The sequence below is a fragment of the Microplitis demolitor genome, chromosome 7, assembly GCF_026212275.2.
Source record: "Microplitis demolitor isolate Queensland-Clemson2020A chromosome 7, iyMicDemo2.1a, whole genome shotgun sequence".
In the NCBI taxonomy this organism is placed as follows: domain Eukaryota; kingdom Metazoa; phylum Arthropoda; class Insecta; order Hymenoptera; family Braconidae; genus Microplitis; species Microplitis demolitor.
In genome coordinates, this window is record NC_068551.1 from 12,158,979 (window position 1) to 12,175,863 (window position 16,885).

General features: G+C 31.0%; 1 protein-coding gene across 2 annotated transcripts in view; it reads left to right on the plus strand.

Moving 5' to 3' along the window:
• Positions 1 to 16,885, plus strand: part of LOC103571944 (tRNA dimethylallyltransferase) — a 263,909-nt gene that overhangs the window by 216,876 nt on the left and 30,148 nt on the right. For both annotated transcript variants that reach the window (XM_053741000.1, XM_053740999.1), the window contains exon 6: positions 6,692 to 6,788. In XM_053741000.1, coding sequence (XP_053596975.1) covers positions 6,692 to 6,788 — 97 coding nt within the window. The remainder of the gene's footprint in view (positions 1 to 6,691; positions 6,789 to 16,885) is intronic.

The window sequence follows — 16,885 nt, forward strand, 5'->3', positions numbered from 1 at the left end:
GAGGTATCGCCAGTCCTCAGCCTGCCAAATCGTGTTCACGAGGTTCCCGAATGATACGGCTACTGACTTTGTCAAAAGACACGCATTTCACTTAGTCAAACCCTCGTGCAACTAAGATTGGCTAGCATCTATGCATCGAACCTCACAATTAATGGACTCACACACAAATTAACGCCTAACCGTCCGTGCACCTTATGTCACCTGGAAGAAAATGAGACAATCCTGCATTTTCTATTTTTTCGCCCTACTTTGTCCGATCTTCGTAACCGATACTTGGGTCCTTGGAGGTCTTCTAGCGAAAACGAGCCACCTGCACCGGAAATACTCACGCTGAAGTCATTGTTGAACTTATGTTTTGTAGAGATGCTTTTCGTATCAAGAATAATTTAATGTAATCACACGTACTCATACAGCTCAATCGAACTCCCTAAATTAAATTATACTGCTATGAGGATTGTATCCTGTAAATGCTTTGAATAATAAATAGTAATAATAATAAAAGAAAAATTTGTATGCAAGCTAGAGGATAAATAGGCGAATTATAAATATTTTGTTTAAAATATAATTATATAAATTTTTATGGTTTATTAATTATCATTTTTGGAATAAAAGAAATATAATAGTTACCTTTTTTATATTTTTTAATTTGAAATTAAAAAATTATCATAACACAGCAAGTTTAATAACAAAATAATAAAGCAAATTAACATCGTCAGACGTTGAAAGGTGATTAATGTATCATGGCAAAAATCAAGTGTGTTCATTATGTGTTAAATAAAAGTAATTATAAAATATATATATATATATATATATATATATATATATATATATATATATATATGAATTGCGTGGTTAAATGACGCATGCGCACTACACTCGTTCATTCTACTCGACTCTTCTCGACTCCTCCCACTCTTTAAAATATATAAGGCTTGCTATACAAGCAATTCCCCTTCTCGCCTATTCTAAACTTTCACTCAATGTGTCTCCTCTGGTGCTACCTCCGCTTTTCCGCCTTACATCGTTCCATTTTAGCCTCCGTAAAGATGTTTTACTTCCAAAACAGTCTTTAATTTAATTGAGCTAAGAATTCATGATAAAAAATAAAATATTCTGCTAAGAAGTTAATCGATGTGCGTGACTCTATTTTCCTATTCAACGAATCAAGATAAATAAATAAAATTAAAAATGTAAACCTCCTCTTGATTAATAGATCTTCAATGGGGATGGGAACGGGTACGGAATGGAAACAGGAACTCCTTCCCCTCTTCCTTGAAGGACTAGGAATGGACTCCTTCTCTCCTTCCCTAATGAAATCGGAAATATTATCTGCACATAATAAAGAATGAAAACTAGTATCTCTAATATTTTATTAAATTTTATACTTAAACATATTTCATTGTTACATACTTTTGTTTATTAGTTGTTAATTTATAAATTTTCATTTTCGTGATCAATTTAATAATTTCGATCTTAAATGCTCAATGTTCTACTAGTCGATCCATTTAGTTTACATGGCGATATGTTATCTCGAGCTAACACATCAATGATTACTGAATAATGCACGTTGCAACGAATTTCAATTTATTTCTTTTCAATTAATTAATTTCTTTTCATTTTCCATAAAAGTAAGTTCCTCGGAAACTCTCCAGGATATTCATCTATTTCTCAGAAGTTGTGGCTATCAACAAAAGAGAAATGCTGAGGAAGTCAACTCCGGATGGATCTCAAAGCTCTAATCAGGATACTGTTGACCGATGATAAATTCTAAGAATTCAGACTTTTGACTCGAGCTGAGCTCACTCGAACCAAAAGAAACATCTAGTCTTTCATCAAAGGCCCAGTAATCCCGGGAATCCCCTGCAACGACCAATCGTTCAGGGCCCTCAGTCAGACTTTTCTCAGCTAATAATCGAACTTAGAACATTTCCAGTCCTAATAGAATCCCGGGAATTCCCAAACAGCGTTACTACCGACATCGTTCAGAGCCCCAGCCAGACTTCTTCCATTATCTCAGGAACTCTCCAACGACCTCTACAGTGTGGCCATTTAGGCTCCACTGCCAGACTTCTCTTACGGACTATACCAGTCTTTAGTAAGATGCCCAGACAAATCTCTCAATTCTATCAGTTTGGAAGAGATATCCTAATCTTACTAATTGATTACAGAATCCCGGAAACCCTTCATGACGTCTACACTGAGATCGTTCAAGGCTCCAGCCGGACTTCTCTTTTATTTTCTCTTATTGATCATAGTATGGTGCAAGTCGATTTACATGTACGATTTTATAATTTCCATTGGGAATTTTTCTAATTTTATACACTACATTATTTAGCCTTTTTTCAATTTCATAAGGACCTTCCCAATCGCATTGAAGTAAAAAAATCAATATCAACTTTTTTTTGTTTTGTTTTTTTTTTTAAATTTAAAGCATGATAATAATCTTAGTAATTTTACAAAATTTTTTATTTATGCGTCTAAATTTATATTCATTGCCTCAATAAAATGACTGAGGCATTACATAGTCCAGATAGATAATAAAAAAAAAATTTTTTTAAAATGACTATCTATACAAAATCTTTTATCTATCGTTCTACAACACAAAATCATTAAATGTGTTTGGTTCACTTATCACGTCAATCGATTATAAAACAAAAGAGCGGTTAGATATCACGATATTTTTAGTTAATTTGTACTGTTTTTTTTTTAATTTTAACTATTATTAATATTAAATAATGATACATCACCAATTAATCCTTTCCGAATTTCAAGTTGTTCATAAGTTCAACTCCAACTCCTCAATTGATGCTAAGAAAATATTTTTCCGGCTTCACTTTTTTTTTTTTTAAAAAATAATAATATTATCCGGCGTCAGATGTTTCGATCACTATTATTTTATATTTATATCACGGACGTAATTACGCATACTCGCACTTTAACATAAATTAATATAAATATTTTCACAACACTAATTTATTAATTACAAATTTTTTTTTTTTATATATGTAGTATATCATACAAGTAAATTCAAATACGCACTTCGATACTGATTAAGAAAAATATTGTCACAAAACTGAATTATTTAATTACTGAATTCATTTAAATTATTACACGCACTTGAAATCTATATTATAAAACATATCCAAAAAACTTATTTAATTCATCACCGAATTGATTCATATTATTACGCGAACTTTAACACTATAACACATATCCACAGAACTCATGTAATTCATCATCGAATTTATTTACATTATTACGCGCACTTCAATATTCATAAAACTTATTTGATTTATCACTAAATTTATTTGAATTAACACACGCACTTAAGCACAAATTAATAAAAATTATTTTAACCAAACTCGTTTAATTGATCACTGAATTTATTTTTTAATTTATTATTATTTGCGTCTTTAGTAACATCAAGTCTTACTATAACTATACTATAACTATACTATAATTATATATATATATATATATATATATATATATATATATATATATATATATATATATATATATATATATATATAAATAACTATACGCTAATTTTTGGCTACTTTAATCTCTGCCTTTGGCTTCCAGTCTGAATACGATTAGGGCGCCAGGAAACTTTTATCACTGGAATTACCAAACCAGTAAATTATGGGTTAGATAATTTTTGATCTGTGAAATTATTTTGAAAACCACGCAAAACTAAAACTAAAAATGCTTAGAACTTATAAGCATGAACAAAACAGAGACTAGAAAACTTAAAAACAGAGTAACGGTATTCCATAGTGTCTTTCAGTGTGTAGGTTTATGGAGAAAGGGAGTGGTCCTGATCAAATTATCCTAAATTCATGCAAATTATCAGCAGATTTTCAATTTTTATTAAGCAACAATGATCTCAAATCTCTATTTAACAATAAATAAAGCACCGTGTCATAATACAAATAACGTTATAACAAAATACTGATGCTGGAATTAATTAAATAAATCTTATTAGAAAGTAAATTGACATCTAAATGATGCGTATCAATACATTATGAATAAATGAATGACCTAGACAAAAATAATAATCATATAATATTCGGTAAACTAGAACAATAATTCTGAATTCAATACTCTAGAAATTTTCTTTAATAACCTCGTAAAACTAACGTAAACGGGTCTCATATAGATGTTAATTAGACAAATTTAGTTTAATAACTAAACAATTTTCTTATAATTATTTTATTAAAATAATATTAACAATAAATCGTGAACATAACTCTAAACTGTAACAACATTCTCATAATTCTCTCAGACCTTAAATCTATTCTTTAATTAAAACAGTAGCATAATACCTCAAGACTATGACTCGAAACTCAGTTAGTTATTAATAATTATAATTATTATTTCATACTTTATTATTGTTGCATAAAATATTGAATAACGTCTTTCACTGTTTTAAATAATACTTCTGTAACAATAATCTTAATCTGTAGTTTTCCGCAATGCAATGAACTGTAGCGCCATTACTGACCACGTCTGCTCGCTTCGAGCGACTAGAGACGAATGCTCATGTCCGTATTCTTCGAAGGACTCCCTACAACTTTTCCAATTCAAAATCCAAAACTCAAAACTCAATCTTATCGTTATCAATAACTGACCTTTATACTATGTTTCGGAAATCAAACCCCAAACTCTTCTATATTGGTAACTGGTGACTTATACTTCACCAAACGTACTCACCGACTGATTCTGAGTATGGTTATCCTTGGTAGTTGCTCTCCTGGAACAGGCTTCAGCTGGGATCGTAGAACTTACATACTAAGTGATCTATGACTTCCTCAGCGGTACAAGTGGTCATAGCTTGTCTTCTGAGGCCTGTCAGATACAAAAATTGAAAATGACCAAACGACTTCCACAACAGCAACGGCCACAAAATTACTGTTGAGGCCTGCCAAACAAAAACTCCAAAACTGATCCCATTCTGCATCCGTCAGATTCCGTACATACTGTTGCGTCAGCATCTCAGCTAGACCTTTGCAATCTACCAAGAAGTCTCATAGGGATAAAACGAGGTTCTATCATCAGATGATACCGGGTGACTAATTCAAGTCCCACTCCACGGTAAGACTGACTCGTCCATATACTCAAAATACCAAAACTGTAAACCAAAACTCAAACGTTACCATTATCCCAAACTTTAATATCAAATCATATACCATATTCAATTTCCATTAATCTGATTCTAATTCGTTACTCTAATTTTCTTAATAAAAATCCATAACTGTAATCAAACGTTACTCCATATTTAATTCTTAAACTTTAACTTGAATCAAAACCTGTCTCAAAATCGTTAATTACTGTAAGCTCGATCATAAATCTTGGATTACCATGCTTATAAACACAATTAAATCAATGGGTGCTTGTGACGTTTACTTCGATTTGTCCTCCATACGAAAAATAATGTCACAATAAATATGCTTGATAATATTGGCAATTATGTAAAAGTTCAACTTTGAGCTCGAATAACTGTTGAACCAATAGACTTAGCAAATAATCATAAGATACCTTTTTTGTAGAGCGTTGAATTCTCTATAAAAATGAGTATGTTTCATTCTTTTAAAATTAACTGTCCCCGAGTTATAAAATTGTAAAGAATGAAAAACTCTTTTCCCATTTTGTATCCATGTAAATCTTTGGTTACAATATGAACTATCTTAGAGTTATTATTAAGAGCTTAAATTTTCAGGGAATTTTCTTTTATTGATTTGGAAGCGTTGTGCCCCTTGAAGCAAAGAAATTCGAAAACATTCTTGCTAAGGACCACCCTAATGATTATATAGACTTATTTATAATTGTATGTAATTATATACAATTATACATAGACTATAAATAATCATATAAAAAATATAAATAATAGTGTCTAATTACATAAGATCGTTTTTACTCAAGATATATTGTTGAAAAGTCATTATTTCTAAATAAACGATTAACCAATATGAAAATTAATAAATTTCTAATAATACACTAACGCAAAAAATTAAAGGAACAGAAAAATTTTATAAATTTTTTAGTAATTTTTGGAAGGCTGTCACTTTGTGAAAAATAATCGTATCGAGATTTTTAAAAAAGCATTTTATAGCTTGAAATCTCTAGTTTTGGAGCATTTTTATCAAAATTACCGACGAATAATTGCCAAAAAATGTCAAAAAAAAAATTTCCGACCCCAAAAAACAAGTTTCAATTTTTTTAATTTCTTTGATTTTTTTTTGACATTTTTTGGAAATTTTTCGTTTTTTTCCTTTCCCTCACATTTACTGAGTTACCAATGCAAAAATGGAAGAAAAGTAAAAAAAAAATTATTTTTTCAGTTGACAAAATTTTTCCACGGTCCGTGGGCTCTTTGGAAAAAAAAAAAAATTTAGAAATTTTTTGTCTCGCGGTATTTCTCATGTTAGCGTAATAACCAGACCTTTAAAAAATTTAGATATAAATTCACTAAAACTAGAGATTTCAAGCTATAAAATGCTTCTTTTCAAATCTCGATACGATTATTTTTCACAAAGTTACAGCCTTCCAAAAATTACTAAAAAATTTATAAAAGTTTTCTGTTCCTTTCATTTTTTGCGTTATTGTATTATAAGAAAAAGCTGGTGGTGAAATAGAAATTAGATTCAAGATGAATTGCCTCATAAAAAAGGAAATATTTATATTTCAGGTCACCTGATTACACGAAAGGTATCTTCCAGTCAATTGGTTTCAAGGAGTTTCACAATTACTTAATCCTGCCGGAGACAGAGAGAAATAGCGACAAGGTATTGTCAAACTTTCTTATAAATCATTCTACATCCCTCATAGAAGTAAAAAACGGTTTTTTAACGGTTTAGATAATCTTACTATTTACTTACAGTTTTTTAACCATAAAAAACGGGTTGTTCACTGTTGTAATGTTTAAAAAATAGTCGGAAACCAGAACGGAAGATAGATTTTTCGAAAATTTTCACCACCTCCCTGACTTTTCGGTAGCTTGTGCTTATTTCAAAACGAAGGCGGCCCTCGTTCAATTCTACTGAGGTTAAAGCGATTTTTTAAGGTTAGTTTTTCAATCCGAGATTCTTAATCCGTCATTTAAATATTGTTAGTATTGTCACGATATTTGAATATCGCGGCAGTCTTACAGCGGGTCGGTGAGCAACAGAGAGCAGCACACGCTACTCACACGTCTCATCCGATAAATTATTATTATTATTATTTTGTTTATATTTAAGATTTTCTTTTGATTACTGCGTTAATAATATATAACTGATTTCTTAGGTAAAAATTGTGTTAGAATCAGAAAAATTTATTGAGTTATTTAAGCATACATTATGGTTTTTTTGTTGCTGGGACCGATAATTGCATATTTGATTTATATGGTTATGAGTATCGGCTGGTTAGCGCATGTGCGTCTGTGCAACAGTTGACAATAATCAATTTATTTGTTATAAATAAATTTAAACGTTCTATGCATAAACCACTGGGTTATTTGGTATGAAATCGTGGTAATAATTGTTTATGAGAAAGGCAATTGGTCATTAGGCGTCTGGTACGGGCTAAATTACATGGCTCAAATCATTTGTTAAGTGGATAGTGTAGTTAGAAATAATATGCGACAGATATATATCTCCACTGATTAAAGTGAGATAGGTGATAAAATGGCGCTGGCTAAGGTGCTGGCACGAGATTCACGTGCTACCGTGGTCAGACGTGAGATCGCTTTTGTACGAGCAGTGTATGTGCTTGTCGCTGTAAATTGATGAAAGATTTTGATGTCATTTGGTATTTTGAGTCAACATTATAAATCCATTGACACTGTTTTGAAAGTCAAAACAGACGAGTATATTGATATTAATAATTATTCAATCAACGGAGAATTTGTTTTTTATTAACGTGGAATTACCACAACAACTGTAAGTATTTTTGAGCTAATACATTAGCGTAAAATTTGTTTTCTGCGTTGGCGACCAGTTGTCCATCTTATAAGTGCGAAAGAGATAGATTCTGGCTAATGGCTGCCATATTCATAATCAGGAAATCAAGTGCGTAATTGTTGATTTCAGCTGATGTTGAATTATAATGAAGGAATTATAACAAAGGAATGTTTAATTTATTCATTGTGCGAATGTTAATTATGGCGCACAAGTCTTAGATGTTATTTATGATGAAGAATTGATCTTTATAATTATTATTTATTGTGTACGATAAAGAGTTGATCTCTAAAATTATTATTTGTTTTGTACGATAATAAATTAGATATTTACAAGTATCATTCATTATTTACACGTATGAATCATTATTTTATAATCAATCATTATTATTTGCGGGTATTGCGTTATTATTGGCACTTATTTTATTATTATTTGGGAATATTATGTTATTAAATACGATTTTCATTCATTGTTGCGAGTATTAATGATTGGATTGTAATTATAATATATTATCTATGATTTAAAATACACTGAGCAATAACTGGTCACCAATCAGGTTTTTCTCTGGTAATTTATTTAAATGCTATCTCTTTTTTTGCTATTCTATTCCTAAATCTGAAACTGCTCCCCGATCATTTCATCTAATCTATTTTCATTTTTCTTTTCATTTTATTATATTCGAGTATTATTGTTCGTGGAGGTGCACGAACTGGCGCCTGATTCGGTTGTCTAACCCACCCTGAGACGAGCTGTGGATCCATTGGAGAGTTATCTGGTTTCAAGGGATAAATTCGTTTTGTTTTCGGTATTTTATTTCAGTATTTCACCATCGGTCGGTCATAACGTCTATTTTACGCTAACCACACTCCGCCGTGGGTTGCTTAAAATAGTAAGGAACGTTATAGTATGCTCATATATTTATACATGAATGTACGGGCAATACTAATTTAATCGTGCATTACTAAAATCTCTGACAAATTAGCTTTGAGTAAATTACGTTAAAGTCGAAAATATACATGCGTCACAAAACATGTAATGGTAGAGAATGATGATAGATTAATAAACAAATAGGTAAATACATAAAACCCATTATAATTAATATTTATCTATTATTAATAAGTTTGAATACAAAAGAGGTTAATGAGGCATATGGCATTGGTATAGAGACACGGTTAACTCACGCCACCAGGTTCACATATTTATATATTTATATATGAGTCATTCTATGTCAAATCGACTGATAGTTGGAATCAACCCATTCCGATTTGGATGAAATTTGGTCAAAAGTTGTCTTTCATCCTAAAAGGAAGTTTCACCAACGGAAAAAAATTTAAAAGACTTTTATCGAAAGTTATGCGAAATTCAAAGTCTTACCATTTTCGAATCTTCCAAGTTTATTTTTTGAATATCTCGAGATTTATTGTAGTTAAAAGAAACGGCCTTAGTTCTTTTTCAAGAGGGTACTTAAGGCTACGAAAAAAAAATTTTTGACAAAAAAATGTTGACAAATAAAAAATTTGCAAAATTTTGAAATGTTCCAAATCGAATAATTCAATAACTTATTTTTTTTGCTCAAATTTATTCGTAAACTACCTTTATCTGTTCTCAAAAGACTCTGAAATATTTCATAAAAGTTTTTTATTTTTCGACAATATGAATTTTCAAAATTAGATTTTTTTTTTTTACAACCTTTTGATGAAATAATTAGCTCAAGATTAATTTGTGAAGTTCTTCGAAATGATGTTAATAACGAGAAAATCTACTATTATCGGAGAAGAACCCAACGCAGCTTTTTTGAATGAACAAAAAACGATTTTTATACTACGAACTTGTAAACAAACTGCTCTAAAATAAAAACTATTCATCAGATCAGATCATGAAACCCCATATTTTAAAAGGAAAGAAAGATAGAAATTGTGTACCAAATTGCAAATCATATTGTAACGTTTTAATCTGCCAGACTTTTCCCTTGCTGGTTTAGCTCGTCGGAGTCCAAGGATCGTTAGGAAAAAGCGCGGTTAAAAAAAAAATAATTAATAAATGGTAAATAATCAGGACTATGAAATAACAAGGACGATATAATTAAACAATAATACAAATGATGAATACCGTAGTAAATAAAAATGAGAAGGGTTACTAGTACCGAGTTTATCTGTTCGCAGCGTTATATATGCGGTTCCCGATCGCGGGGTACCAACTGGCTACGGCGCCGGGCCTGTTGGCTACGCGGGTTACCCTTCCCCAGCAAATCGCGGACTACACCCCACAATGCTAGTTTCCCCCCCCCTCACCGGTGACTGGACGTCTTCCGGTGGCCCTAGCAAGCTACACCCAGGGACAAGCGGATCAAATCCTGCGATCCCCACCTACTTGGACTGTGGTCACCTACAATATTTTAGCAGAAGGCCAAAATACTAGGATAGCTGGTCAGCTTACCTCAATTTCCCAACGGAATTATTGCGGTAGGATGAAGATAAATATTCAGTGGAATCAATATTTCACTGATTATTTATCGTCCAGACTGGTTGCTTCAAAACGGATTTACATTGGTACTTAAAGGTTCCAGCAACCTTTGTATCACAGGAAACAAAGTAATTTATTTGTCCCTCTGTCGGCGGCTCGGGTACTAGTAATAATTTAAGAAAAAGTATAAGTATAATATTGTCGACAAAGTGTTTTTAACTTTTGCTGTATTTCGATCCATAAGCTTACGAATGAATGTGTTGAAAGATACAGACAAATTCATTCTTATGAAGAGAATTGAATGATACGAATTAACTTAGAAAAAAAAATAAGCTGACGAATGGATAGACTATGAGGAAGTGGATAATCTTTTCCTTTAAAATTAAATGGTACAAAATAATAAAATGATACGAAAAACAGACTAAGTCATAATAAATTTCAACGCAGTATGAGTAACCGTTAGTTTTACAAAATCATAAAATAATATAATAATTATTCCCCAACAACAACAAAAATATATCAGTATTGATCTTGGAGCTTAACATAATTTTATTTTATCCATATATATATATATATATATATATATATATATATATATATATATATTTTTTTTTTTTTTAATAACACACTATTTACAGGTTATTCACGATATTGTTAAATACTTTTTAAATCATAAATTTTTGAAGTCGTAATGCCAAATTGATAAACTTTGAAAATTAATTTTTTAAAAAGTTTCTAATATTTTGATTTGAAATTTGGTACACAGTTTCTATGATTCTTTTCCTTCAAAATATAGGTTTTCATAATCTGATCTGAAGAATAGTTTTCATTTTAGAGCAGTTTCTTTACAAGGTAGTGGTATAAAAAACGTTTTTTGTTTATGCAAAATAGCCGCGCTGTGTTCTTTTTCGGTAATGTTGAATTTTCTTGTTATTTATGTTATTTCAAAAAAAGCCACAAATTAATCTTCGGCTAATTATTTTATTAAGAGGTTGCAAAAAAAAAAAATTTCAAATTTCAAAAATTCATATCGTCGAAAAACAAAAAACACCTCTCTGAAAAATTCAGGGCCTTTTAAGAACAAATAAAGGTAGTTAACAAAAAAATTTGAGCCCGAAAAAAAAAATTATTTTCTGAATTATTCAATTTTGAGCATTTCAAAATTATGCAATTCTTTAATTTTTCTGAAATTGTTTTTCAAGTATATTTTTTTTTCGTAGCCATAAGTATTCTCTTTGAAATAAAATAAGGCTGATTCTTGTAACTAAAATAGTTTTCAAGATATTCAAAAACTAAACTTGGAAGATCCGAAAAATTATAAGATTTTGAGTTTTGCATAACTTTTGATAAAAATTTAAAAATTTTTTTCCGTTGGTAAACCTTCCAGAATCAACAACTTCGACTTCAACCGAGCAATCGATCCACCGCATGGATTGGAAAGAAAGAACCGGAATAGACGCCGTACTGAACCGCCATGTGTATGTATTTGAACAATTCGTCTCGACCAAAAGAACAATTTCGATTGAATTTTTTAACAATCCGATATACGCCGTAACAACCAATTCGAATTTCGATCAACTAACCGTTCAACTAATTGATAGTGAACTGATTCCGAGTGAACAATAATAACCTTTGGTGAACAAGCCGAAGCTTCGGCACGAGAACTGATGCAAGTGTACGACCGATTGATTCGATTTTTAATGAACAAGTGAAACGCGTGTCGTGTAATTAATAATTAATTACGTGTAATAATTATATGATAGTGAAATTTAACGCGTTGCCGAAATATAATAATTATTTTATATTTTATTTCATTTCATTCGAGCAATTATCAGAATTACGGATTATCTGTGTCTCATTCGCAACAGCAATTTTGTCGCCCGCCGTGTAAGAATACTCTGACGTCACTAGTCAAGTATTTCGGTATTACTTACGCTGTATGTGCGTCTCCGGAAAATAAAATAACTTTTTTTTCTTTTCGTTAACGACTATTATTTTTTTGAGTAACGTACTGACTGTGTGTGTTGAACAAGTTTGATTTCTACGAGCAATTTGCTTTTTTTGTTGTTTATATCGAGTCAAGCCGATCACGGCAATTTATTATTTTTTTTATAACCGATAATTTGTGTGAAACCGATCAATTATTTTGTTTATGTAATATACGACTAATTTTTCGTTTAATTCTGATCAATCATTTATCGTAATCATAAGTGCCTGACCTTTCCCCGATCCACCACCCTGAGCCGACATTGTTGATAATTGTTTATTTGGTGATTATGAAATCACCTGGCGCCCAACGTTTAATTTTGAACACGGTTGCCAAATTGTAAGTATATTCGGACTTCACTCACACGGTGGTGATAAACCCGTTACAATAAATATATATATATATATATATATATATATATATATATATATATATATATATATATATATATATATATATATATATATTAGGGTGCGTCATTTCGGAGCAACATTTTTCTTTAGTGCATGTGGAAAAAATCATAGTTCAACACGAAAAACAAATTTTGTGCGAAAAAAAAAGTCTATGTCGATCACAGACCTAACTCATTGATAAATTCGATTTTCCCATTTGAATAACACGGGAAAATTTTTTTTTTAATCGTTTAGTACTTTTAAAGCCTTAGCAAATCAATGAATCGAAATAGAAAATTGAACGCTCTCCAAAAAAGATCTCTTATCATTTTTTGATAAATCCATCTGTTCAAAAGTTAGTAGAGCTCGAAATAAAGTTGGAGATCGGTTTACTTTTCCGGTAAAACTATCAGATTTATCACAAAATGTTGCAGGGTCTTTTTTGTTGAAAATTTTATTCTCTACAAATTATTAAAAGCCAAGTTTTTTCAAATTCCACGTTGTTTTCTAGTTATTCTCATTTTAATGTCAAGCTCTTGAAATCGATCAGAACCACTTTATTACGAGCTTGAAATTAAAATGAAAATAACTAGAAAACAATGTGGAATTTGAAAAAACTTGACTGATAATAATTTGTAGAGAATAGAATTGTCAACGAAAAAGATCCTGCAACATTTCGTGAAAAATCTGATAGTTTCACCGGAAAAGTAAAAAGATCTCCAACTTTACTTCGAACTTTGATAACTTTTGAACAGATGGATTTATCAAAAAATAATAAGAGCTTTTTTTTGTAGAGCGTTCAATTTCCTACAAAAATATGTATTAGTCAATTCAATCCATTAATTGTTTATGGATTTAGAAGTACTGAAAGCTAAAAAAAAAATCCGGGCGTCGGTTGGCCCTGCAGACAAGCCCCAAAACTTCCTGGCGTTGTCGAGCTCTTCGAGCTCGAAAATTTTATTGCATGAGATTGTTTTTTTATGAGCTTTTCAAACTCTAACAAGTTGCGCTTTATGCTAAAGTTTAGAAGTTTAAGAATCGAAAATCATTAATGAACAAGAGGTTTTTAAATTTTAATTTCCGATCATGTTTAATAAACTACATGGATTAAGAAAGAAATCAATGTCAGTGATCGAAATTAAGATTTAAATGAGTTTTGGCTTAGGTCAGAGCAATAATATATAAAATATCCAAGAAAATGATTAAAAACTATGTTTTTTCGATTTTTTCGTTGATTATATGGTTCAAACTAAAGAACAAGTTTGATGGCATTAAATGATGATCAAAAGAGACCATAAGGAGGAAAAGTTTGTATGATTTTAGACACATTTTAGTACAGTACATTTTGATTTATCTGGAAAAAATAACATAGAATGTTATTTTTTTAACTTTTCAACGCTGATATCTTTTGAACTAATTAACCGATTTCGACGTTTGAGGTGGCAATAGGTGCATTTTATTGAATTTTAGAGCTGAGTAGATTTTGGCGTCGATTGTTAAATTCGTTTCTGAGAAATCAATAAAAAACTAAAAAAAAAATTTTTTTGTTTTCGTAATTCACCAATATTTGCGAGTCTATTTGATCAAATGATCTGAAATTTTCAGGAAAATTGATGGCCAACAAATTCTTTCGATGGCTGCCTTAAACATCCAAATCGATTCATTCGTTTAAAAGGTATAGACCATTCACATACATACATACATACATACACACACACACACTCGGACATCATTCTGGAAATAGTCAGAATAGCTTCCTTGGACCTCAAAACGTCGACATCTAATGAAAACTCGATTTTCGATATCGGGGTGAAAACAATAACTTTCCGAATTTTTTTAAAATTATCGATTTTGTAACAGGGTAATTTTCAACCTTGCCAAGTTTGGCCCCTTTATTAATTGTTGTTAATAAGGGCGCCACTGGAAGATAAGACTCGGCCTTCCAGAACCGGAGATGTTATATTTAAAAAATTTCAGGGTCGTTGAATTTTATGAGAGTAAGATAGGATGAGGAATTAAATTTATTACACACAATATTTTATCAATATAATTCACAAATGTATTTATCACAACAATTATACCCACCGGGTTTCACTTCACTTATAATTGTTTTATTACAAAGGCGTCCACCGGACTTTATTACATTAATTTCTTGGTCCCCTGGACTTTATAAATTTAAAATAATTAATTGGCCCCTGGCCTGATCCCCCGGATCTATTCAAAATCTTGTCCCCTGGACTTATTACTAAAATTTGGCCACCGGCCTGATCCCCTGGATCTTAAATATAAATTAGTCCCCTGGACTTTATACTAAACAAAATATTCAATTGGCCCCTGGCCTGATCCCCTGGATCTTATTAAATTTTTGTCCCCTGGACTTTAATACTGGCCACCGGCCTGATCCCCTGGATCTATCAAAATAAAAATTGGCAACTTGCCAGATCCCCTGGATCTAATTATTTCCAAAATATTTAATTAAAAATTCCCCTGGAATTATTTCATTTCACACACACACACACACACATTTAATTAATCCCTTTCCTGTCCACTGGACTTAATTCACACACACACACACAGAAATTAATTTTCTTATAATTTCTCACAACCATTTTAAGTTACTTAATTTAATTAAATTTCATTTCCTCTTTTATTCAATCAATTAATTAATTTATAATATTTTCCCGCAAAAAATTCATCTATCCGGTAATATAATCTCTAACTCGAGTAACTGACGCTATCTCTCTCTAATTCGCGCGTCTCAGTCTGTCTCTCTCTATTTCGTGTCTTTTCTTCGCGTTAACTTTATAATTTTCTTTAACCAATCTACAAATTTTTACTAATTTTACTGACATCAATTTGTTCTACTTAATTTTAATTAATTAATTTCCCAACAATTCTTTATCACTTTTCACAGCACTTGGTTATCTTAATCTTATTAATTCTTATAGATATATATATAAATTTTGCTTATTAATTATTACCGATTAAATTATATTAAAATTTTAATTGACTTAAACTATTCTAATTTCTGGCTCCACGCCGAGAAATTTCTTTAGTCTTTATAATTCAAAATTCTGGCCTCTGCCGAGAATTTTGTCCGACGGACCGTGCAATTAATTACAAAAGGAATTCTGGCTTCTGCCGAGAATTTTATTCTATCCAGAACGACTTAGAAATGGCGACTGCCCACGAGTAATAAATTCTTAATAATTATGAAAATTAATTGTTAATAAATTGTGGCTACTGCCGACAATTTATTTACCTTTACTTTTCCTCGTGACGGGTTTTCTTTCCTTCTGTCCTTTCACTGCCGATTTCCTCGTTCCTTCCAATCTCCCAACTCTCCTTTTTAATTTATTTTTATTAATTGCCGTTAGATCTGTGGAAAATTCAGTACAAATTAGTTCTTTATTTTAAATTGTATCGGCCTTTTGCCGGATACAAGAAATTCACTTAATTTATTATAATTATTGCTTCAGGAAGGTTCCACTATAACCTCTCCAGAGCATGTATAATTATCTTTATGATTTGTGTGCAGTTCCGCTTGCTCTCGTTGCCGGTCCGTCCGACTCTGTCTAAATTCACCTCGTGCACTCACTAATAATCTAAGTCCGAGACCCTTCGGCTATTTTCGTAAAATTTCCCACTCTTATTAGTTCCTAAGTAAGGAGGGAGGCTGAGTCTCCAAAATTGGCGTTTTCCGGGGACCAGTCGATAAACTAGATTACGGGGTTAATCGATTTTCGATAACTGACCAACCGCGGGGAATTCCAGAACAATTTAAATTTAAATTATTTCAATAAGTTCAATTTTACCCCGTTACAATTTTCTAAGCGGGAAGTTAAAAATTTTTCCCGTGTTATTTAAATGGGAAATTCGAATTTTTCAATAAGTTAGGTCTGTAATCGACATAAAATTTTTTTTTCTCGCGCGAAAATTTTTTTTTTTGTGTTGAACTGTGATTTTTTCGACATGCACTTGAAAAAAAAAAAAATGTTGCTCCGAAAAGACGCACCCTAATATATATATATATATATATATATATATATATATATATATATATATATATATATATATATATATATATATATATATATATATAT